The sequence below is a fragment of the Pleuronectes platessa genome, chromosome 5, assembly GCF_947347685.1.
Source record: "Pleuronectes platessa chromosome 5, fPlePla1.1, whole genome shotgun sequence".
NCBI classification, from domain to species: domain Eukaryota; kingdom Metazoa; phylum Chordata; class Actinopteri; order Pleuronectiformes; family Pleuronectidae; genus Pleuronectes; species Pleuronectes platessa.
Genome location: NC_070630.1, coordinates 10895912 through 10922687, shown reverse-complemented (window position 1 = coordinate 10922687; position 26776 = coordinate 10895912). Strand labels below are relative to the sequence as shown.

General features: G+C 42.1%; 1 protein-coding gene across 1 annotated transcript in view; it reads left to right on the top strand.

Annotated features, from left to right (window-relative positions):
* The window catches only part of sipa1l3 (signal-induced proliferation-associated 1 like 3), a 51296-nt gene that overhangs the window by 7299 nt on the left and 17221 nt on the right, over positions 1-26776 (top strand). Inside the window, exons 2-7 of the mRNA XM_053422475.1 lie at positions 10381-10464; positions 19400-20121; positions 20420-21389; positions 23413-23543; positions 25801-25989; positions 26552-26726. Of these exons, the coding sequence (XP_053278450.1) occupies positions 19639-20121; positions 20420-21389; positions 23413-23543; positions 25801-25989; positions 26552-26726 (1948 nt within the window). The 5' untranslated portion in view covers positions 10381-10464; positions 19400-19638. The remainder of the gene's footprint in view (positions 1-10380; positions 10465-19399; positions 20122-20419; positions 21390-23412; positions 23544-25800; positions 25990-26551; positions 26727-26776) is intronic.

Below are 26776 nucleotides of genomic sequence, written 5' to 3'. Positions count from 1 at the left end.
TTATTTTTTGATGATCAGATTAGGGCTTCAACTAACCTACTTTTCTTCAAATTATTCGTTAAGCTGTAATTTTTGGATACATTGTTTTGTCATGTCCTGCCTCATGCATGCTCCGCCCCACAACCTGAATGCTCTGGACATTTTTCTTGCTGCTGGGAAGGACCTGGGAGATCTGACCCCGACAATCTCCTGCTGTGTCAAAGGGAAACTCCTAAACATGTCCGCACTCAATTTCCCAGACTAGATTGTGAAAGATCAATACAGCATGATCAGTTATCAGTTGTTTCTTGTGTGAAGTCGAGAAAACACTGACTTGTAGAGATCAGTTTTTTCCTCTTCAGTAATCCTAAATGTTGCCAGATCCCGTTCTTAGCCTTAAATACCCTTTTTGGCTCATTTATTTGCCCTCACTGATTAAATAATCTGTTTTAAGTGAGGTGCGGGGAGGAATGTGCTTTAGGAATTTTTTGATTGAAGCTTACCCCGTGTTTGACCCGTTCTGATCCGGTCCCTGGAAGTAGCGAGATGGACTCTTAGGACTGTTGCTTGGCTGGGACTCGGAATAGGGGGCGGCTGTTGAGTGAGAGCCTACATCTGTTTATGTCAGTGGACGGCAGCAGCTCAGTATATATTTCTCAGAGATGTACTTCAAGGACATGAAACCAAGCTGTTAGCCCTCTCCTTTGACCTCCCCATGAAGGAGGGGATTTCCTCTTTGGGGATCAATAATCATCACATCATCATCAGTACATGACTTAAGAGATTTTCTGTCGCATTGTAACTCCAACCATGGCTCCTGCTGGACATTGCCGATAATGAGAGCAGCTCTTTTCTGCCAGATAATGTGATTCTATAAATGTAAAGCTTCCGGAAGAAAGTCTCACCCGGCTGTTTGACACATCCTCTCTTCTCCCTGCTGGAGGCCGTCTCTTCCTGAAGCCTCATCATCATTTAGCCTCATTAGTCTGTCACTGCCCTGATTTGGTTACAGGAAGAACCTTGAAATAACCAGCAGCTCGCACAACACACTTAGCCTATACCTCCACGCACTCCTGCCCCCGCTTCCTCTGCGTGAAGGTAATATTGTAAGATAATAACCGAGAACAGAAACAATGTATTTTCCATTTATTTGAGGAATATATACATTTTGTTAGTCCTATTTATAAGTAGCAAAATCAAGGGTAATGCTTTAATTTATGGGTCTATTATTTCTAATGAATTATTCTAGAAAAACTAAATTTTCATGTTAAGCTGACCAGTGCAGTGACCATAGCAGCGTCTGAATACCTGACCTGAACCCAGCCTGGGTTGTCGTGTCAAGGATTTTGAAATTATATTATTGTTTAAGTCATTCCCGTTGGTAAGGCTTGTGATTTTACACTACATTTCACTGTCTGTATTAAGGGAAAACAAGCAACAACCATACGTGTCAAGGAAATGATACACAAACTCACTAAGCTCACATAAACTGCATTGGCTTCGGATCGGGTTCAGACATAAAAAGCAGAACGCCTGTAGAGTTCGGGGGCTCTATTTCCCCTCTAACTAAAGTGCCAACTTACACACTTCTTTCCAGGACATTATGTTAATGTTTAATGTCTTCAAAAAACAAAGCCAATGAATATCATTGCCTGTATGTCTGAAATTAGCAAAGCACATTTACATTTTTGGTCAATTCTCCTTTTTGCTGGAAGTGAAATGGGAGCATTGACACTACCTTCATGTCAATATGTTAAACATAAAACTGAGCAAGCAGCCAATTAGCTTAGCATAAAAACTGGAACTGTCCCAAGATGAAATACAATTTCCAAACAGCACAAATAAAGCTCACTAACTAAAATATTATATTAACATTCAATGCTTTGAATGTGGAAAAACAACTATTGAGACTCAACACTAAATATGCCTGCTGCAATGGATTTGTTACCCACAGGCCGTAAAATGGTCTGTGCTGTTTTGATTACTTGATTTTCATTGTTTTTTATGTGTGCGCGTATTTATAGGATTTGTGAAAGATTATAATAATTGACCAGTGATTTACTAACCCCTTAATAACCATCAGCTGGCGGATTTTTCATTGGCGCATTGTAGCTGCCCTCAGAGTGAAACCAAATCACAGCCCCCTGCTTCAGAAACGGTCAAAATATTTTAGGCTAATTTGAGAAAATCTGTCTCTGCTGTTCAGGCCTCTTACTTAGCGGTGAGTGTTTGGAAACAGGAGCACAAATTGCTAATCTGTTGTTTCTCTCTCATGCTGCCAGACTGCATTTGTTGAGCATAAAGGGGGAACTGCCATCTAATCATTATTGTGTTGGACAGATTGAATATGGCAGATGTATTTACTAGTTTAAATCCCTCTCACAGTCTGCCTTCAGAGCTGTTATCTTCTCGACAGGTGAGCAAACATGAATCCAACGTTATTCCCAATTATAAAAGCATGTGTCACCGATATAGTGCAACGGCAGGCGTGTTTACCCAGCCGTCTCTGTACAAGGCATGATTATTGGGTTTTTTCCTCCCCCTTTTTTTTATATTTCTATATGTTGTGATTAATCACAGCAGCCAAGATAGTGTGTTCTGCCCAGGCACAGGATGCAGTGTTCATGTAGAGAGGTCATCCTTCTACAGGGGAAAAACTTGAACCAGTTTATTATTAATTCCTTTACTAGAATACTGACGAGGAGTCAGAATTTGGATGGTTTCGATTTGATTCACCGGTGATTAGAGCAACAGTGAGTTAAAATCTTTTATTTTGAGTCAACATGAAGGTTACAGACAGGCAGTAGCAGTTGTTTCCCTTTAAGGAAAGACAACTAATAAATGTTTAACATATAATGATAAATGATTCTGAAATGAAAACACAAGTAAAAACGCACAAAATTGCACCAAAACCCTGAGACAATAGAAGATAATCATTACTGAATTATTTACACTATAAGCTATTCAACTATGTCATAATCTCCTAACTGCTGGAGTTAACATGCAGCGCTGAATGTGAGTGCGTGTGTGTGTTTTCCTCAATGGTCCCTGTGCACAGCCTTGGATTAATCAGTGTGGAGCAGCAGTAGCCCGCTGCTCTCCCCTGAGATGTCTCTGTGGGAGCCACAACAGCTGTGACGGTGTAAGTCACCCCGAGGATCTGCTGCTGAGCGGGAACACACACACACACATCCACACAAATACACACCCATAGGGGCAGAGACCAATAGCTTGGCTGAGGGCATGTAGCTTTGTTTCCTTAAGTTCTCAAGCTGCATATGTTTTTGCATTTAGAGCCGTCAGCTGAACATCTGTGACATAAACTTTTTTTGTATAGTTTAAGATTCTTTACTTGCTGGATTGAGTGAATCTTCATCACTGAATTCCTATAGGTTTTAAACCTCATTGTTTAAATGTTGAGTTCCACCTCACTCATCTGCACGCTGTCCCCCTCACATCAGAGAAACACGTGTTGGTCTTGTCACGAATGTGCCCTCTGGTCTCTGTTTGGTTTAAAGAGTCAGTGAAGCCAATGTGTTCCTTTCAGCTGCTCTTGTGTCAGACCTGCATGTCACTGCACAGGAATGCAGTTTGCACGACATAATGTGGGCCTGTTCTCCAGTATAGCTGCGACATAATGTGGGCCTGTTCTCCAGTATAGCTGCAACAGGTAGCAGCTAGCTGACAAACTGTAGATGTAATCTGTAAACGTGCTTCCAACCACCTGACGCCAGGGGATGTACCTTCTGACCCAGATGCAGAACATGTCTTTGTTGTGACTAATTCAGTTTTTCAATGACGCAGTTAGAGATTGAAGGTTTTTTATTAGGGCACATTTTGTGTTTGTTAGGGCTGCAAATACCTTATTCTGCTTTGTGATTAATTGATACATTTTGTTTATTAAATGAAAATGTAAAAAAATACAGTTTAATTTCCCACAGAGCAGAGCAACATCTTTAAGTGGGTTAGGGTTAGTTATTATCTGACTAGCTGCTCAAACTTTAACAATCTTCAGTTTACTATCATGTATGATAAAGAAAAGTACCAGATCCTCACATTTGAAAAGTTGAAAACAGCAATCATTATATTTTTATAAAGATTATTGCTAAATTAATTGCAGATTTAAAAATGTTGGTTTATTCCCTACCCGCTGCAGCTTGAGTATGCAAGAACAGATACTTACAAAAACACAAATGTATGAACCAGGACACGTCCATCCACACTGTATTGTCAGACTGAGCAGCTCTTCTCAGATACTTGTGAAGTTGTTATTCAGGAAGGCCCAAGGTTTTTTTTGTGGTGGCCTCACCAATAAAGTTCCAGCTGTACAGTAAACTTCACCCTTTTAACTCCTGTGTTAATCCTTTGTACTAACTCTGTCACTCGGTTCAAACTCTGCAGAATATAATCGAAAAAGCTTCATCTTACAGCTGCTCTGGATCCGGGCATATGGCTGCTTAATTCAGCTCAGATAGTGTCTGAGATGACCATCTATAGAAAATGCAAAGAATTTGGTTGACTGGAGTAAACGCTATGGAAACAAAAACAAGTAACAGATGCTGGAAGTCTGCTGATGGGAGCACTTTTACAGTCCTAAGCTTTTTCATGTCTGTGAGGAGTTTAGAGCCCATTCAGACTTTGGCTTTGATGCTCTCGTGGCATGTGGTCGCGAGTAGCCCTGCAGAGACGGAGTGAGGGGAGACTGATGTAACCACAGGGGGAGGACGGAGAACATTTCACAGACAGAAAAGTCAAATAAAGAAATACAATAATCCACTGCGGCACCTTTTATTAGGGAGCGTGAAGTTTCAGCCAGTGCAGTAAGGCACATGCAGTGCGAGTTGTGTGCTGCAGTGAAATCACAGGGCTGCTGCAGAGTGACCAACTGTTGGTCATGTAATGTGGATTCACTGTGCTGCTGTGTGATATTATGTACCGCACCACTCTCAGGTTGTGTGTCCTGATTGCCTGCGGCCCACCGCCTACATCATACATCTCCTTGTTGGTGCACCTTCTCGTTCCCATGGCAACCAGCGCCAGCATAGCGATCAAACAGCCACAGCAGCATTTCCAAGTGGGTTTGGTGGAAGCAGCTCTGTGTATTGCATATGACTTCATCACTGCATTTTCCCCTCATGTTGCCCAGAGCTAAAGAACAAAGCCAGTGGACTTGAATTCTTATAAAATTAGGAAGCATAGGTTTTTTGAGTGTAATTGTTTTTGGTTTGTATCAAGAAGCTCAGGTCGGAATATAATTAACACATTGCAATCATCTGTCTGTTATCCAGAATTAATTAGAAATACTAGTTTAAAAAAGATAACATTTGAAATAAATCTATGTACTTGTGAGTTAAATGTTTCTTTCTAAAAATCACCATTGGAGTAAACAAGAGGGAATCTGCAGGCCTTATTAATTACTGATGTGAGTTTCCATTAAGACAGCAATTAAAGGGATTAAAATGGCTTTAATTTAATTAACAAAAGCCTTGTGGGTTTTTTTCTAGCCTGTAATGTTGCTTAAATGTTTTTGTATCTAATTCAAACTGTGGATGCTTACTCTGCAGATTCATACTGCAACACTGAACTCTGCTCATCATCAATCTCATTTTTAGAATAACATCTCACTCATATTGATCCGCTGCTTATCGATCAGAGCTTGATTTATTCACAGCGCACAGTGCTACTTGTGGAGCACACTGTCTGGTTTCACTCTGCTGCTTCTCTGTCGCTCTTCCCTCATGCGACACTCCCACTACGTCCTGATGTCATCTAAATGAAGATCTTCGCAGCTGGACAGAGCCACGTGTCGTTCACTTGTGAGGAACAAATGGAGCATTTTCTTTTCTCTTTTCTATTTTTCCATGCGCATAATCGTCGCTTTGTTTAATTTCTTATAAGATGAGGCGGCCAGAATCACAGGGGGGGGCTGAGGGGCGTGAGGAGTGACTGAGATGTGAAAGGGATGAAAGTGTGGCAGTCCCCACCCCTGTGTGTTGGAGTTTGAATGGGGCTGCCCACCCCTCAGTGCAGGGGGTTCCCTCCCTCTCCTGCAGCATATGTATTCATTACGCTCTCCAGAATACGGCATAATACGAAAAAAGGACACTGAAGCGATATGTGGTTTATATCAATCTGTGCAGCTTAAGTCAAACATTCACTCCGAAGGGTAAAATTACAACTAAAAAGTATCAGTTCATATTTTTGTATAATGGCTAAGCAAACTTGATTATTCATTATTCTGCCATAAACTGCCATGTGTGTTTAGTGCTGGAAATGGATATAATTGCTTAAAAGGCTACTTGATATTATAAGGGGAAATTCCGAAGCTTTAAAGGAGACATATCGTACTCTGGTATATTCAGGTTCATCTTTTAATTAGGATTATTACTTTTCATGCTCAGAAAACACATCACTTTTCTCAAGCTGTCCATTGCTGCAGCTCCTCGTTTCAGCCTCCGTCAGAAATGCTAGGTTTTAGCTTCTGTCTCTTTAAGACCCCCCCGTCCTCATAAAGTGCAGTCTTCTCTGAGTGGTCAGGTGTCCAACACTCGTGATTCATCAGCCGCTTCCAACGTGTTTAGGAAATGTCGGCCCCCTCTCTCACTTAACCTGGCTTGGTTTTTCGGGGCATTTTAGACAAGCATGCATTATGCAAGTTTTCTGCCATTGTGATGTCACATGACATCGTGATTCCATGGAATTATCAGATGGACTACTGGCAGGTGTTTTCTGTGGAACTGTCAGTTGGCCTACTGACGGGTGTTTCAGGAGCAGTGTTTCTTTGGGGGAGAGTCGGTCCCATTGCTGTGGACTTGTGGCTTTTTAACGTTGCAGAGCTTAAACATACAAAAAAAAATTATATAACATCCTAAAGGAGAGAGAGCAAGGTAAATAACAATGTGTCCTATAATACCAACAGATGAACTCATGAAAGTCTCATTCATTTTCAAAACTGTAATAACTGGCTAAACATTTGAAGCTTCTGTGAGGTTGTTGCTTTAACATGATGCTGCATTCACTTGATGACAGACCTGGAAGCAGAGGAGCATCAGTCTGAGGCGGCACAGATATCGTGATCGTCTTTCCCTCCTCCTGCTGCTTTTCAACTCACAGTGTGAAGGGAAACTTCAAGGCTGAGCTCTGACACAGTAAATGCTCTGAAATATTCCTGCATCTGACTTGTGACAGTAATCCCATCTTAATCACAACAAAATACCAGTAATGGTGAAGGCCGTGACACGTCTGCAGACTCACACATGGACTCTCTTTTTATCCCATCAACGGCGTGAGCCCTTCTACTGTAATGAGACAGCAGATTAATTTATTTATAGAATTATTTATGCTGAACTTGTGGTTCCACTGTACAGTATACATTATGTGCACACAGAGGGAATATGCCAACTCTGTCGTGGCTCTGTGAAAGTTAATACTCTACTTCTAAAATTCACAACAGACATCACCAAAGCCCCGGTCTCAAGCTTCCTGTCCCTACACAGTTATGTTATATTTTTCTATTGCGCACCATAGTTTGGGCTGCTCACACGCCTCCCAACTGTTTTAACTTTGTACATGCAGTGCGTTTAGCGCAACACTGAGCTGGAGGCAAGAGTCTGGGAACAGGTTCTTCTCTACATAGATCATTATGACCCCCCCATTAATGTCATCAATGGCATAAAGATTCCCAGATGGCTCATAGAGGGCGATTGCAGAGACGGTTGATAATGACAAAAATGCACCTGGTTTGTCAAGGCCAAGAAGCTTGCACAAGCAACAGGCGGTGCTCCTGGAGAAAACAAGCGGGTGCCAGAAGTGTTCTTCTGCTGTGGTTGTATTTATCTCACGACACCTATTGTTTAGGAGGAGACGAAACTGAAAGACAGAAGCGTAGTGTCAATGTCACAGTTGGCGCGTTCAATGACCAATCTGTCAAGCTTATCCAAGGCTTCGCAAGTCGTCTTTCCAACAGGCAGAGGTGGGGACGTCTCATCTCCACATTTCACTGGTCCGAGTGAAGGTTCACTGATGTGGTGGATGTGCTGTTTCTGGAGCCACAGCGGCCATTTGTCTTCATCCTCTGCAGGGTCCTTTGACACATTTGCTTTATCAGACCCAGAGGAGTGTACAGGTCGTTCATACTAAAACAGATCCACTGGCTTTCTGCCAATGTTGTCAAAGAAACTGGTTGAGACAAAAAAAAACGCTGCAGGTACTTCAGGAATAGCAGCAATACCACAGAAACCAGCGTTCTGATCTCACACCAAACATTTAAAGCTGAGTTTCTGTCACAGAGGTGATGATTCAACCTTGTGGCAGTTTGTAATGCTGTAGTTTTGTGTGTGTGCGGTTTACCGTCTGTGAGTCCCTTGACTGCTGCTGTTGACCTTCTGACCACATCACTAATGTAAAGTGTTGCTGCGACTTGTGATTCAGGTATCGGCTGGCTTATGTAGAAACCTGTTAATGCCACACTGACCTGCGCCTGATGCATCAAATCCCCTTACAAACACAACTACTGCTGAAGAGCACATGCATTATCTGCAATGGTCATCAGTTAAAATTAAATTATGTAAAGAAGAGCATTGAAGTTTGTCACCAACTTTAATAGTCGATTTTTGTGTGATCCAATTTGAGGTAAAAACTCAAAGGTAACTTTGCTTGAAGTCCCTGCATTTAGATTAATAAGCAGCTCAATGACATTTAATAAATGGTTTATAACAGTCTGAGCCATGTGCAAGTTTTATAAATGTATTATATTGCACCTTTAAGTGGAGGCTGATGTATCGACAAATTATTAATCACTTTTTGGTAAGTAAATGGAAGATATAGGAATAGTTAATAAATACTGTACATTAATAAACATTTAAATGTCCTTATATCTGCTTACAACTACATTGAATGTACCTGGAACTGAACCAAACTTGGACATATTTGAAATATTCTATTTACATAAAATATACATGCTGTTAGTTTAAATTCATCACACCATAAGCAGTGCCATACGAGTGTTTTTATTCAAATCCCTCCAAATGTCATTGCTTGTGTGAATAGGGCTATAGCTAATGATTGTTTTCTTTATTGATTCATCTCCAGATTATACAACCAAAATCATTGGAGATGAACTTTCTGTCAATAACAAGACTAATAGATGTGGCTTTAAGTAATGCATGCAGCTGTACGTGTAACTTGGAATTTGATCTCACTTGTAATGCGTGTCCTGGAGTGTATGTGATTCAGACTGTGGCTGCTCACAGACAGAAAGGTCTGGGGCCCTGCAGGTCTGTGGTGGGAACTCCACTATGCCATTGTTGGGAAGTTTTCACTTACTGTTTAATTTCATTTTCAGAGCAGTAGATTGAAGCTTGAGCCTTAAATCCATGATGTTAATGTCGGCTTTGTTAAGAGCTGACGCCTTTCTGTAGAAAAAAGACAATCACACACAATCACTGACCCTTGTCCACCCCTGCTCTCACCCCTCTGTTAAGGACAGTGTTATTAAGCTTGTCGTGGCAGGATAAGTGGAGCCTGATTGATCGGTATTGATTTAGAAATGCATTTTTCAGACAGTAATGGGCCTCCCCCTCAGGACATTATGTGTGCTGATTCCCACCAGCCCCCTCCTCTGGCCCCACTTCACCCGCTCTTTATGTCCTACTTGTACTTGAGGAGCCCTCCCCCCCTGTTCACAGGGCCCCGACCTCTAATCACAATGCACAGCCTCCTTCACTTTGCCTCTTTTTCTATTTTTCCATTCATCTATCCATCTATCTTTGTATGAAAGACCTAAAAGGTGGACAGAGATGATGATGGGGACATAGGTCGATGGAGACAAACAGTCAGGGGCACAGTCATATGTTCCATCTGTAGCGGTTCAGCTGTTTGTTTGTTTTAATGCACATTACTTCTGGTTCAGTATTTGAGCTGATATTAAAACCACATACGTTTTTGCAGAGGCCACATTGGTGTCTTTTAGCTCTGTTTGTGTGCAAACCAGTGTGGGTGTGTGTGTATGCAAATGTATTTACAGTACAGATAGACCACCCCAGGCATCTTTGTACAGACTCCTCTTAAACAATAGACATATGTGTGTATGTGGGTGTGTGTGCGTCGATGATCTGACGAGCGTGGAACTGATTACAGCTGCTCTGCTGCAACACACATACAAGCATGTCCTCAATTATAACTGCCACTCACTGATTATGAGAAATACCATAAAAACGTCAATATGACATATGTATTCTGTCTGTTGAGTGTCTGTTACACATCAAGCGAAACTCATAACACATGCAAAGCAAAAAAACATTAAGTTCTTTTAATAACTGAAAATTAACCCCAGAGTTCGAGCTGAACTGTGTCTAGCACCGAAAAGCACTAAACTTCATTTCTACATCTGTTTTTCCACAGAGTAAAATACGGGGCTTCCTCTTCCTGCATTGTGACGTCAGACCTCACCACACCCGTTTCACCTGCAGCTGAAGGCAGAACAAGGTAATGTGTACACCTACTACTGTGTTGTGTTGTTGTTTTTGAAGGTGTGCATTGTGCAATTGAATCCCTCATCCGTGTTGGGTAATTTACCGAGAGCATTTCTCTGCTGATCACTGACATTTTGTTATAATGTTATTATTATTCCAGTTCCAGAATGTGTGATGGACATTCTTTGTTTATAATTTCCAACAAATTATTGCCCAAACAAACAATCAGGAAACAAGTTTTAACTATCATTAAAATAACTTGAGTTGAAGCTGTTACACCTTTTTGTTTTTAGCTGAATTAGCTATAAATACTCATATCATATTGACTTCTTTCAACAACAACCTGATTATTTTCTTTACTAGTAAATGAATGGTTTATAGGTATATTAAAGGTATATAAACATGTACACAGCCCACCACAGTGTATTTGAGCCCATGCAGGGTGACTTTATCAAATGTCTTGTTTTCTCCTCCAAACAACATTCCAAGTTTAGGAAAACATATATTTTAATACATATCAATTTTTTTACTCTGAAACTACTTGTAGAAGCACCATTAAGGATAATGTGTTCATATTATTCTGTACATCTGCTTAATGTAAGAAAGGCCATCTTTCAATTAGACATGTGGGCTGCTGGCGAGTCTCGACCCTCTGTCGATGCCCTTGAGCTGGAGCTCCCGGCAGTTTGACTTCTACCCTCCTCCACCTGTGAGAAATTCAAAGTAAAAGTCTTGGGCGATGAACTGGATTATTTCAGGAAACGTCAGACCACCAGGGAAATCTTATGGAAGCACGGCAGTATCTGATTTGAACTGTTTTTCCTTTAAAGCTCAGACGCCACTCTTCTGATTTGTCTCTCGCTGATAAACGAGTGAATAACAATTTTAATGAACTGGGATGTGGGCTGCAATTTATAATCCTCCGACTGGATGCAAATCATAGCACTTGTTATGCGGGTTTCTGACTGTGTGTTGGGGCATGCTTAATGAGTCTTGCTCTTTTCACCCCAACCTCTGGTCTTCCTCCTCGTCATCCTCCTCCACCGAGCTGTGTCAGTGTCATGGGACGGCAGCCTGACAGACAAACAGGCAGTTAGAAGTGACACTAGCAGCATCAGCGGGATTCAGCAAAACAGTGTAGACGGAAATCAATGGAGACAATGACAGTGAGGTCGAGAGAGACTGTGGAGGAGAAAAGTGAGTGGAGAGGAAAGCAGGGTGACAGGGAGAGCTGCATCTCTGTACAGCTCCAGTCTGAGAGGGAGAGATGTCGCCTACAGATAACACAAACACACTTACAAGCCCAATATAGACCAGAGTCCGAAGCTTTGGCTGTGGGTTTCCTTCCAGTCCAGCGTTCTGACATGTCAATGTTGTTTTCATAGTTTCCTGTAGAGGTTTTGTTGTTGATGGAGCGGACACAGGTCAGCCTGTATATGGGACAAAAAAAATTCTGAAGTGACTGTAGCAAAACCTGGCAGAGAAATCTCCATTGTTCCAGACGTGAGATAAAATTCATATGTGGATCTTTTTAATAAATTCAACCCTCCACTTTCTACTGCTCTTCTAGGTCATGTTTGATGATCAATTAACAAAATTTTAGGAACCATTGTTGTATATGACTGGGAAGTTGTGACAATATATGTGATATTGATGCCATAAAAATATTGTTTTGATATTTCCAGGCCATACCAGTCACACTGTCCTTTCATTGTGTGGTCGGTATGACCATTAAACAGGTTAAAATGTCATCCTTCTCAGACTAAAATTTCTTACAATTTTCTCAAAAGTCTTAAATTGCTTCCTGAACCAAGCAGTTGCATTGTTATGACTGATTTTGCAGTCTATCATGAGGCTTGGCCAACTGAGCTAATGATGGCGCATTAAGACAAAATCATGACTTTGTGGGGGAAATTTTCCTGCAGTAGGGAAATCAACGCTATTCTCATATATCCTGGTTACGAGTGAGGCCAGGTCAAAAGCAGGGCCTTGCAGCTCTGTTGTCACGTACGCCTACAGAACACAATCAGTTTTTTGTTGAATCTGTTTTAGTAAAGGGAAAACAGTGCGTCTCTTCAGTCACATCAGGAAAACGCAGACAGACACCGGCAGTCATGATGTCATCCTGTCATCATGAGTCTGACTGCTCCGCTAAAGAAAATAATTTAAAATTGAACAAAAAAAACGCTCCCTTTTAAAGACACAGAACCTTTTAGCAATTTACTGATTGCTGTTAATTTGAGACTCTTGATCTACTAATTCTTAAAGTGCTGTTTTTTTTTATTCTCGTAAATGTTGGTTGCAATTCGTCCTTATAGCAGGAAACCCTATCAGATCTGAATTCTGATATTTAAGGAAAACTTCAGACAATTCTTTATGATAGGAAAGGAGAAAAACTCGCCCCACTATTCTATGTGGCTGCAACATTTAAAGCAATGCAACACATAAATGTAAATTTAAAATGTAAAATGTTAAATAACAGCTGTTTTATTCTAAGGACAAAATCCTTATAGCTCTTATACTTTATTTCACAACATCATCATCAGAACTAAACACAAATATAAGTTATTTCAATCCCACGATAATGGAATGCACACTAAAAATAATTATCATTTCAACATTTCAGTCCTTTTAGTTTTATTTTCATTTTCAATTAAATGTGTTTTGTTGTTATTTCCTGTGAGTAGTACTATAGACTGAAAACATATTTCCCAAGATGTGTCATTTTATTTAGGACAGGAAACTTTATTGAAACTGTCAGCGCTCCATCTACAGCGAATAGTAATGTACATTTTGTGCGTAGCTTCTGTTATATGAGAGCAGTCTGATTTTCTCCGCACCGTGGTTCTCCTCTCCTCTCTCCTTACGGCTTCTCTTTCACATCCTTCCTTGACCTTGTGACATATTATATCCGCATCAAGGAATAGTGGTTAGGAAAGTAGATTATTTGGACTTTCCAAACGCAGCCAAAATCTCAAGTCTGCAGCTCTGCTTTTATTTTGTTTGGCTGATTAAGTTTTTTAATTCAATACATCATCTGACTCTAACTTGATGCGGCTGACCTGTGATGGCACTGGTCTCCCACTCTGTCTTGTCCTTTCCTTCGTGATGACGTGAAAGAGAGTCCCCCCCTTGTGTCCCTGCCAGCTCTGTATTGTGGTCTATGACAGTGTTGAGCTCTGCTCAGCTCCTGTCTGCCGTCTGCCAGTCATATGTACCACCATCTGTTCTTCAAACCAACTCATAATGAATGTAGCTCGTGCTTTGTGGTCATTCGCTTGATCTAAACGTTTAACACTCACTGTTTAAGTCTGGGGAGTTTGTTTTCCTTGTTATGCTAGTTTATGTTTGCATTTAATTATGTTTACATGGTTATAGATTCTTTTGGTCTATGTACTGAAGTATATTTTTTTCATGTGCATGGTGCCAACATCCCTGCTGCAGATATAATTAGACTACGTGCTGTTTGGCACTGACAGAAGGAGAAACGCTGGTCTATCCTTCCTCATCCCTGTTCCTTTTCCGTTTGTGACAATCCGCACTGATCTCAGGTCTGTCCACATTACTGTGGCAGAGCAACAGCAACAGCGGCACCTCCTCCATGTCGAGTACACTCATTTCTCTGGAAGCTGTGATCCTGTGCTAACTCTGTCATTACAACCATCTAACCGGGGTAATTACCAGCCTCCGTGTGTGTTTGTGGTGCATGGGCCAAGTATGCCCCATGCAAGTCAATGTGGATGTGGAGGGAGAGAGAATGAGCATGACTGGGTACATCCAGTAATTAAAAGGCATTAAATGCCTGCACTTTTATCCACTGAAGTCGGCACTAAAGCTGGTTGTCTACCCAGTTATCACTGAAGCCGACGGAGAATCGTTCTTCTGTTTTTTTGTGTGGATTTTTTTTGTATGTAGTCATATTTCATAATGTTGCGATTGGCCTTAAAAAGAAGTGCCTTACTCTGAACCCACCCAAGCTGCTTGCCTTCTGCCCCACCCCACAATAAAGGGAAACTTCAAGTCAGAGTCTGAAAGTTTGGTTTCCTGATACAGTCTTTTGCAGGGTTCCCACGGTACCTGGAAACCATGGAAAACATGGAATTTATTTTTTCATTTTCCAGGTTTGGAAAAGTCATGGAAACTGAGCAAAAGTGAACACTTACATGGAAATTGAAACAGTTATCCTGGAAAATTGTATTGGATGATGTGTAAAATAGTAATAAAATGAAACTATTGAGCACAGAATTAAGATAAGTTTATAAAAACCCTTTACATGTGAACAGCTCTTACTGTAGATAGAAATGGATGATCCCATGTTGTAGAACATGCTCTTGGCATCCTATCTGGTGTATTGGATGTTGGAATTTGATGAGGCAACCTGGTGATATGGACTTTAAAAGTATAGTTTCGGATTGGTGGACTTCGGGAATAATAACCGAGAAACATTACTCGCGATCTCAATAGAAGGGTCAAGTACATGCATTTCCCAGCCAACACGGGAGCCTTGACATCTACAGTGAAACTTCTTATGCAAGTTTATCCTCAAATGTAAGAAGCTGTGTTTCAACTGTGTGGTAAACCTGGGTTTATCAACGTTAGTTAGTAACCTGTGCAATCTTGCTAGCTAGCAAGCTGCAACTTGCTAGCTTCAGCTTACACTAGAATTGTTGACGTAATTTTTACCTTGCTTTTAAAGTACTAGAACTATGTTCGATCCCCATATGTATTTCACTCATTGACTTTTCCTAAAACCGTGTTATTCACCACATTTAGGGGAGTTTGTTTTGAATTTGGATTCATTAATGATGGTTAGCAAGCACATGCAGTGCAATCTTGCTAGCCAACATTCAGCTTGCTAACTAACTAGCTAGTGTTGGCTAGCTTGCGTTGCTAGCTAACTACCAATACATTTTCACATTAGGCTGTGACATTACTTCTATACTAGTTGACATGACCAGTCTAGTCTTGATAAATTTTGTAACATTCATTCTTATATCTACTTTTAGCTATTTTGTGATTTTTCGTTTTTTCTTTAAAAAAAATGATACTACTAAATAGGAACATTTGGGGTGAGACATTTTTGAGGTTGCTGTACTGAGGAACCACTCGGGAACCAGCCTTATGTTTTTCCTTTTAGGTTCATTAGTTTGATTTACAAAAGCTTTTACAGAGTAAGGGTAGGCATATTACCTCTTCTACGTAAGACTCTTAATCTCAAATGTGTGATGCATTACAGGAGTGAGTGACAATGACACGCTGTAGATTCAGGATGAGGAAGAGAAGAGGGGAGAAGATGAAAGAGGAGGATACAAGAGTAGAGGATGACAGAGAAAAAGGGAGAAGAGTGGAGAGGAGTTGAGAAGAGTAGGAAGAGAAGACAGGAGCGGATACGAGAGGGGAGGTGTGGAGAGAAGAGGACAGGATAAGATAGGAGAGGAGTGGAAGAGAGAACAAATATCAATCCCAGTGCTCATGTGTCTCAAAGTTCCCGTTCAATAAATTGTTGTTCATCTACAGATTGTTGCATTATTTCATGCATTGATATATCAATAAGACATGATCTCTAAGCATTTACAATGTAACTTGACTGGCACATCTTTTAAATCAAGTTAGTAGTCAGGTGTCCTAGGGGGTTGTGTTTGTGAGGGGAGGGGGGCGCGGAAAGCTTCAGGGGCCTATAGATCATTACTTAATATGGTACCTGGAAAATCAGGAGGTAGCATGGAATTTTTTTTCAAGGCAAGCGTGGGAACCCTGTTTTGGCACTATCTGTCCTATTTGTATTATTAGGTACTATTAAGATAGCAGTCCATCAACCATAATTGCCGCAAATTAAAGTAATTTACTGAATTTATTACCTGGTCACTGGTTAAAAGACAGCTTAAACAAAGACAAAAAGAAAAAGGATAAACTTTTTAGATGTGGTAAAAGTATAGTATTCCTACAACAGGCTTGAAGCACATCTGTAACAAGCCGACTGACCTGTAAGCTTTCAGATAGAAATGTGGCTCTATTGATTTACAATGGTCGGTCAGTCCAGATGTCTCAACAGCACAAAATGTATACAGACGTTCATGCTTCTCAGAGGATGAACCTGAAGGTGTTTGGTATCAGACTTTCATCTTGCGCCACCATGAGATTTATTTGTGGCTTTGAGTGAAATGTCACTACAACTATTGAAAGGATTGCGGTGGTATTTTGTTCAGACATTCATGGAACCCTCAGGGTAAATTCTTATAACTTTAATGAGCTCTTAAGAAGTGGTAATTTGTATTGTTTATAATACGAGCACATCAAGAGTGAATGTGAAATTGGTTTCTAGTAGTGATGAACCAACCAAGAAACAAACTGTGGCTTTGCTTGTCTTAACAGAGCTCTGTGGCGAGTTCCAGCTCATTATCTGTCGGATGTGCAACTTCTCTTATGTCTAAATTTCCAAAGCTCCAAAAACCCACGTACACCCCCTGCTCAGCATCAAAATACATGACTATGTATTTAGTGGAGAGTTTAGCAGCTTAGATAAGATATCAGTCACATATTTATATTTGATAGAGGCCAAAAAAGGCTAAAAGAAAAAATGTCACCAAATTGTGATGTGTCAGTGTTGTGTTCCCAGCTTGTCTATGCTGCCCCTAAGTGGGCAAACAAATCTGATAATGATTATTATCAACTAGTGCCATCTTCAGATCAAATATTCAATACTCTGGTGTGTGACCAATTAGATGTTAAACTAATGTCATTCCCATCCGAATCAACAGTGTGCGTTGCAGATCCGCTTTAGCATTTCTATTTTCACTGCGGGTGTATAAGCATGTTGATGCTAATATTTAGCTCAAAGCTCCACTGTGCAGTGTGCATTAGTAAAACCTCACAGAGCCTCTAGCATGGCTGTCGACAGACTTGTTGTATTGATGTTGTGAGAAACATCTCACATATCAGCTGTCTCACGGGGGAAAACGTCTTCCAGTCTCCATCTGTCAATGTGTGTGGTTGTATGTGTTTCTCACTGATGGGCTCTGAGCTGACAGAAGTCCCCAATAAAGAGCAAACCACATTCGCCTCTCTCATCAGGCACCTCAGACACATAATAAAGCCATTCTGCACGCAGCTCCTGCAGCTGGGGCTGGACAATGGAGGATTGGGCCTGATAGTGGATCACAGGACAACTCTCCTGATGAGGAAAGACTCTGTCAGAAAGCATGATCAGAGTGGGAGCCTTTGGACATGAAGTGCCTCTGGTCTGCCATAAACAAAGACACGATACATTAGTGTGGCCCGATGACGAATTGGGGATTTTATTTGCTGTGAATGAGTTTTGTTGATGGTGTGTGTATGAGTGACTGAGTAATGCAGTCTAGGGGCCAGAAATTAATTCAGCAAAGACATTTTGTATCACAAAAGAAGACGTTGTGTATCAGGAAACACACAAACCACTCTGAGCTGCCTCGAATCAACGGGAAAGCTCAACTTTATGCAAATTGGACTTCATAACAAGATCGCGGCCCAGAAGTCGACATTTGTGAGATTCTGAGGCAGCTGGAGAGAAACAAGCACAGATTTGTTTTCACAGCAAAGTTGTTCCTATTGTATGAACTGTGTCGGCTGTTAGATTTACTGGGAAGTATTTAGCTCCTCTCTCCACGAAAGTGAAGCCTAAGGCTTGAACCAGTGTTTAACAGCAGTATCGGTGAAAGTGCCTAAATTTGAATGTGGTTAAATCCTAGTCCAACTAATTATACAGTGAAACATTGTGTGCATGTGCGTGCATGTGAGAGCGGGTGGGCGGTGGCTGAATCATAATCGGCTCCTGTCTGATTCATCGTCAGGAAAAGAGCTTTGAAGTTGTGAAATTTTAAAAGGTCAATCTGAATAAAAACTGATGAGGAAAATGCTTCAATAACTAGCGTTTAATGAAATGTTATTTGTGGTTTAATTGTATAATACAGGATTTAATGTAAATAGACCCAGAATCATTGGGTTTTCAATCATGAGAGTTGTGTTAATAGCATGGTATAGGAATTCTTGATTCCAACAATCCCTCCCTATATACACACAGAGGTATTTTGCAGACGTGTATGTTTGCTCTCTGAAATCACTTAATGTAGATATGTGAATAACTTTGTCGCTTTGAGCAGAGACTTGTGTAGATAAGGAACTTTAATCCCAGAACAGAGACCGAAAGTAGAGAATGAGATTAGACACAGAGGGGGAAAGTAGCACCACTAGAGCAGAGATTGATGGTTTGAGCACATTTATATTTTTTGACATTTTGCTGCAGCTCTCATTCATAATATTCAAACCACCCCACAAACTGTTATTATCATCATGTTGTCCATATTGCGTTTTTAGTTGTGTGACCTATTACAAAATATATATTATTATTTGTGTGTGTATAGGTGTAAGAAAACACTTTTTTTGCATTATTCAAAAAACATGAATTTTGTTATTTATAAACGGAGAGAAAACATGTTTCTGTGTCTCAGCCTAGTGGAGGTCAGTGTCAGCATGAAGACACAATCAGTCAGGAGCTACACTGCATCGTCACCGCAGCCTTCATGGCCTGTGGGTATATGAGTGATTTTGTGGGCACGCACATGCGCTTGAGAGCACAGTGTGTGTGTGTGTGTGTGTGTGTGTGTGTGTGTGTCTGTGTGTGTGTGACAATAATGTCCCTTGTCAGCCTCCTGAAGATTAGCCTCAATGGGAGAAATCCTGCGTCACATCCTTCACCTCATTTTCTCCCTCTCTCTCTCGCTCTCAATCTCTCTCTCTCTCTCTCTCTGGCTTATCAGCCTCACGCTGGTTTACAGTTGAGTTGACTGAGTCGCTCTTTTCTGGTTTCAGTGCTCAGTTTTTGTTTGTTAAAATCTAATTTGTTTTGGTTTTAGATGTTTTTGTGCGAAACTGATTTGTTGGAATGATTATTTATCCCTTTTTTTTTTTCTCAGCGTGAAAATATTCAGAGAAGAAGAATAAGAGGAGAACTGGTCCTCACTGATTCTGGTCCATCATGGACCAGTGAAGTCTTTCACACCCTGCAAGTGGAAGGCAATGTTTTGGGGAGCTAGAGGCCGTAGCACTGTCAGCAGAGTCTGTGTGGGGCCCCTTTTCTCCCTCCTCCCCAGCACCCCTCCGGACATGGGATGCCAGCCCCCTGCCCCACGGCCCTGAGCCCTCCTGGGGAACCATGAACAACTACAGAGACAGAGGGGTCACTTGCACCTCCTCGGACCTTCTTGATGGAGGAGGAGGAGGAGGGGTGTTTCCCCAGCACACTCCATTTCGTCACACCCCCAATGGCCACCCAATCCTCGCAGACCTTGCCCTCCAGCCACGCATGTCCGTGCCCAAGATGGGCGTTCGAGCCCGGATCGCGGAGTGGCCTCCGCGTCGCGCACAGTCCCGAGAGTCGCTCATTGAGAATGGGCAATTTGGCAGCAATCACTATGGAGACGACTGCTCCACCTCAGTTTCATCCTCCATCTTGTCATCTGACGTCGGGCTCAGGCGGGGAGGAGTCGCAAGGTTGCCACGACGACGGTCAAGGGATGAGTTCAGGCTCGGGGGCTTTGGAGGAGAGAGAGGTTCACCTTTGAGTCTGAGAGTTTTCCCACCGTTACGACAGCGCTCCAACAGCGAAGTGACGCTCAGCGAGCAGGATGAGAACGAGGTGAGTCTTAACACCGGTAGTTTGGTTCATCTGCTCCAAACAAAGAAAAATATGAAACATGACTTTAGTTTTCTTTGATTTGTGTTCTTATTGACTTACTACAATTGCCAAAAGTGCGCATCTTAGCTCTGTTTTAACACATTATGAAAAAGCATTTTTATAATTAATTAATCAATCCAAACAAGTGGAGCCAAATGTAAAAACACAGTTTGTTTGGAATTAACCTAACAGGTTTTTTGAAAACTAACTGTATAAATTTCCTCATAGACTGATAATTCACTCTCCTTTCTGATCCAAGGTGGAGACTCGAGGAGGTGGTGGGATGGGGATCCTGTTCAGAGAGTACGGCAGCACCTCCTCCATCGACATCCAGGGCATCTCTGACCAGAGCTTCTTCGACATGCTCAACCAGTTCCACCACGATAGGCCTGACCAGCGCAGCTCAGCACCCGTACGCCTCGGGGAGCTGCTGTGTGCTCCAGACTCTCAACCAAGTGCACCGCTTCCCTCTGCTCCCTCACCTGGTCCCACAGGTGGAGACGACAGAGGGACAGGAAAGAAGGACGGAGCTGAGAGGGTGAGGAAGAAAAGTGGAGGGACAGAGATGTCACTGGGCACCTCGTCTCTGTTCAGGAAACTTCGCAGCTCGAGCAGAGGGGAGCTGGACGGAGGAAAAGGAGAGACTAATGACAGTTCAACAGATGGCTCCTACAAACAGTGGGTGTGCCCAAAGAGCTTTGTCCACTTTGACGCCCAGAGCATCCTGTTTGACCTCCACGAAGCAGCGGCTCAGCGTGGCTATGCCACCCAGAGGAGGAACACTGCCACTGGGGCATCAGCTGCCTCAGTGTCCCTGTCCATCTCCAGGTCCTCTGCTCCTAGTGTGAACGAGCCAGTTTACTCCAGCATTGAAGACCTGACTATGAGCCTGGAACCCGCCATAACACCCTCCCTGAGCATGGACCCTCTGGATGGCCCACTTGGAGCCCACAGCTCAAGCCAATTGCTCCTCTGCTGCCCACACTTCCTCAATGAGATCGGGGGCCACGGGGAGCGCAACATCAGCTTCCTCAGCTCGTCAGCAGAGCGAGGAGGAGATGGAGGAGGAGAGGGAGGGAGAGGGTGGCTGAGGAGGAGTAATGCCAGCGTCTCAGTGCTGGAGGTGCCTATTGAACAGCAGGTTACAAGACTGGACAGACTGAAACTGTACAGCATAGAACATGTAGACCTGGGGGCCAGGTACTACAGAGACTACTTCCATGGCAAAGGTAAAACTGTCTCACACACAACGACATAAACTACACACTGAGAACTCTGGACACAATGATTAATCAGTCAAACAACTTTTAGAATCTTAGCAAAAAATATTACCTTCATTGTCTGTACATTTCAGCAGCAATAATTTATTTAACCATAATTGCAATAATCATTTTACTTTAGGATTGATAGAGGAGGTCAGGTACCCACACATAACCACATCAATATTCATGGCAAATAGCAGCACAATTAATATTATTAGTTTCCTTGTATCTTGTATATGAAAATAATAAAAATAGTTTGAGTTATTTTTAATTCACCTGATTAACTAATCAAATATTCATTTATATTTTGATGTCACTTTTGGATCCACTTTGAACTCTGATTTAGGACCCTTTATGTTTATGTTTTTTGTCTGTGGTTTGTTCACTAGATCTAGTGAGTTTAAATTTGTTTTCATAAGGAGACTGTTGGGCCTTGGCAGCTGTATGCACTCCAGTGAGCGCCATTCTAGTCTGTTTGTGAATTAGATGTGTAGATGTCGTTTGTGCGCTAGTGTCTCCCGGAGTCACTCTTCACATCATCATGGGTGTGTTAATATCCAGCTGCTGAGCAGAGCGGCCAAACTGGCAGCGCTCCCAGAGATCTTATTCCACATGTACCTGCTGCTGGAATGGACTCTGAGCAAATGATTCACCACCTGCCTTTCTGCAGGATCACAAGTAGCACTTGACAGTGGTCAGTCAGTGCAGCTGGTTTCCACAACCAACCTGGAAGAGGTGTGTGTCCAGTGTTTGCTTGTCCGTACATGTGCATGTGGACATTTCCTGTCAACATCACCTCTTCAGATACTGTAGATGAAACTTCCCAATGGCAAGCATCATCTGGCTGCACCCTAATTAGTGACAGATGATGTGTGTGCGTGTGAGGATCGGGCCTGCAGCCAAACAGATAAAGGTTATCGTTCCAAAAATATGTACATCTGCTGGCCTGCTTCCAGCTGAACGTGTGTGTGTGTGTGTGTGTGTGTGTGTGTGTGTGTGTGTGTGTGTGTGTGTGTGTGTGTGTGTGTGTGTGTGTGTGTGTGTGTGTGTGTGTGTGTGTGTGTGTGTGTGTGTGTGTGTGTGTGTGTGTGGTGCCCTGTGTGCATGTCAGAAAAGCTTCATCAGAACACTTGACATTTTCACCACGGGACATGGCGTGGAGGAGAGGCAGCCCTGACTCTTAGCATACACGTCATCCTGGTTCATTCAAGTTAGCTTGGTGAGGAAGAGGAGGAGTAACTTATCAAGCTACTTTCCTCCTCGTCTCTGTACAATTTGTGTTTCGACTCTCTCAATGCCGATGGTGCTGGCATTAGCAGGGCTTAGCTTAAGAGCTTTAGAAGAGGACGTGCAAGACGCTTGTGAAGTGTGTTGATAGCGTCTCAGCCTCTTAATGGATGAACATGTTGTGTTATGCCATCACTGCTAATCACTCACAGAATGTTAACACCACATTTAGTTAATTTCCTGTATTGCTATGGACTAACACTAAGGACATATTTTTTCCTTCATAGTTTTCTATAGACTATTTTCAAACATAAATCAAATTATCATTATTTTATTTTTTTTACAAAGCTCCAACATCAGTGACATGTCTCCTGTGTGTGAGCCAGACCTCGTTTATAATTTTCTCCGGGTTATATTTGTGTCAGCTGAATCGATTTTCTAATTACCTGAGTATTGATTAGTAGATAACATATCAGTATCTTAGTCTTGTCCTTGACTTCATGCCCCTCCACTGTCAATCTTACTGCACATTTTTTGTTGTACTTTTATAAGTTAGGTTAAAAACTAGTTTGAATGATTGGATAGATTTGGAGTCTTGTTTACTTATTCTTCACTATAATCTGTTTATAAAATCCATCGTGTCATATGTCAAGTATCCTTCCAGAGATATAACACAAGTCCATGTTTAAACATACATGAATGAATCAACCTTGTGTCCTCACCACAGACACTAACCTTGTTCTCTACATCTATCCTTCACCAGACCACTCTAATTACTTCGGGACAGACGAAAAGTTGGGACCAGTGACTGTGAGCGTCCGCAGGGAGAAACTGGAAGACACCAAAGACCTGAAAGACCAGTACCTGTACCGCCTCATCGTCAGGACAAGCGAGGTCTGTCGTTTGTGTCTGATGTCTCAGTAATGAGTCAGAGAGTAAACGCTCAACTTACTTCCTTACCTACTTTCATTTTAACGAGCCTCTCCACCTGCGACTCTTCTCACCCTAACTGCTCTGATGAGAACCCCCCCCCCCCTCCCCTCTCACTTCCTCAGTGGAAAATTCCACCTGCCCAGACTCGCCGCGTTAAAACCAAACCAAATACTGGCTGCTCTGCCCAAAGTGTTTTGGCCTTGCTCGCAGAGGGAGCGCACCCAAACACTTTCCACTTTGATGAATCAAATACCAATGTGGTCAATGATGGGCTGATGATTAGTTATCAAGATTCCTGACTGGCTGACTCAGCTTCCAGAGCATCTAACATAGTTATCTTTTTTTACCTTCACAATATTAGTATTATTTTATTCAAATTTGTTAAAAACAAATGCCCATTCTATTATTGATTTGACCGATTTGTTCTTGATTAATTGTGAGGTTGCATTTTGAGGCAGCGAAACACAGCACCTAGATAACACTTATATTACTTGCCTAAACAAATAATAATAATCCAAAAAACACAATAAAACTTTACATTACACAAGATATAGTTTAAGCCCATTGGTTGCAACAAAGTCCAGCAACACAAAGGCACATATCATGTTTCAACAAGAGCAGATGTTAAAAGTAAGTGCTTTTATCACTGTGTACTCTTGCTGTTCACAAGTGTGTAATGGTTTTTTGGAACAAAACCAATCTTCCTACTGTTTGTTCTATATGCATGCAATTTAAAAAACATTCCATTAGCTTTAATTGTTCACAGAGGACGTGTGGGGTAGTTGATAATTTTATATGCTTAAAAATGTTCCAGTTTCCCAGTGTCTTAAAATTGATACTTTTGTTTTGCCAAACAATCTCAGTTTTCTTTCGTAGAAAAGCAGGAAAATGGGCAAATATTCATCTTTGAGAAACTGGAACCTTTCGATTTTATAACTAGTCAGAGTATTTGCTGACTAGTTTTCCATCAATCGACTCAATGTTTTTTAGAGACTTCGTAAGCTGGGTCACAGAGGTCTCACTTCTCTGTCGGTTTAATCTGCTCAATATGTATTATATAAACACCTGTCGGGCATTATCAAGGTCACTGAGACAAACAGAGGAGTTTGCCTGCGTTCATTGTGTTCACGCGTCTTTGTCTGAGCGTGTTCCTCTGTATTTCTGTTGAGGTGTTGTTTTTAGCTGGATTACATGGCTGCCTGGCCACATCACTTAGCCATGGTACAACAATGGAGCCCCTCTGCCGTCTAAGTACACAGAGCTCGGTTAACAGACACCAGCAGTTCACCCAGGCCTACTGTTCCCACACAGAAAAAGAGAGATTGATTGCAGACTATTCTTTCCACCCTCAAGCCACAGCCTCTCTCAAATATCCACCCCCTCAAGTCTTCTAATTCTGTGCAGCGGTGCTGATACAGCAAGGTGGAGCGAAGCCCCCCATTCTCTCCCCCTCCGTCAAGCATTACGCTCACACTGCATTGCCCACTCCGCTGACGAGTAGAAACGATAGCTCCATAACTTCTGCTGTGTGTCAATCAGGATTCATTTCTCTCTGGCAGACCCCGATTCTCTGAGGTTCAACTGTCTCTACGGCTCCTGCCAGCTTCAGAGTCTGCCATGCATCTTTAATGAACCTCTTTGTGTGTGTGTGTGTGTATTTGTGTGTGGTATCTGCGGTTATTATAGTCTTACTGTTTTGAAGCAGGTCAATTTCCCCTCACCAGGGAGCAGCACACTGTGGCAGCACAATGCTGAGCCGAATATTAACACACAAGACTGCCAGACTTAAAACACACACACACACACACACACACACACACTGTGAGGACTCTGCAGCTTCAGGGCAGTGTGTTACTGTTATGAGCTGTGAGACTGTCTAATGTTTCTCCTTTATATTACCTGTGGTCCTGTACAGTAGCTCAGTCTGACCTTAGACTTTTCTGTGAAGGGAAACCAGAACCAATACAATACAACATACTCAGACATAGACATTTATATACATGTGAATGTTAAACATGCTGTGATCGTGTGAAAGACTCAACCTAAAATAATTGTAGGTGTTTGTTAATGTGTCGTACGCAGGGTTCAAATCAACATAATGGAGTTTGCAGGAAATGTATTAATCTCCTCAAAATTTCAGGGTGATTTTAAACATTTATAGTTTTTAAAACATCACTGTGCTTACAGTTTAAAGTTGTTGTTCTATCCCTATGTACAGTTGGTGACCCTGCGAGGCTCCATTCTAGAGGATGCAGTGGCGTCTACGGGCAGACACGGCACGGTGCGGGGTCTGCCGCTCAAAGAGGTCCTGGAGCAGGTGGTTCCCGAGCTCAGCGTGTCCTGTTTGAGATTGGCTCTCAGCACACCCAAAGTCACAGAGCAGCTCCTAAAGCTGGATGAACAGGGGGTGAGTTAACTGTCTGTGACTGTATTGACATTTTATTTTCAGGCTTGTGCAATAAAAACAGAAGGTTGATCCCAGCGGGAACAATACCTCCGTTCAAATTGTCCTCGGGCCAAATACAGGAAGTTTACCTGCTCAGTCAGGAACAGACTGAAACGACTGCAAAGCAAAGAAACCTGAATGACTAATTTTGTGTGGGAGCAAAGTATACAATTTGGGCTAAGGGCAGTGAAAGCTGTGTGAAGCAGGGCGTGGTGTGTTTGAGTGTATGACTATAAAAATGTTAATGTTTAGCAACGTTATCTCATCTTTTATTTTACAGAGGGTGACGTGTAAGGTGGAGGTGTTTTGCCAGCAGCAGGCTTTTTGTTGTATGTGCAAGTGGTTTATACAACAATGAAACTGTCGTCTGTTTGTGTGTGTGTGTTCGCGCACGTGCATGCATGTGTGTAAACAGTACGTTACGGTTATATCTTTTTTTGCCTTTAAGAATTTTTCGTTTCCATCTGTTTGTGGCAGGGTTGTGTGAGCGTGTCTCTAACGTTATCTCTCCTCTGCCTTGTAGTTAAGTCAGAAGCACAAGGTGGGAGTTCTGCTGTGCCGCGCAGGCCAGAGCACCGAGGAGGAGATGTACAACAACGAGGAGGCGTCACCGGCCTTCTCTGCCTTCCTGGAGCTGCTGGGGGAGCAGGTGCTTTTGAAAGGGTTCGGCAAATACGCCGCCCAGCTCGACACAAAGAGTAAGCGCTTCCAAGACGTGCACCTCTTTTTGTACATGTGATGTAGAGTC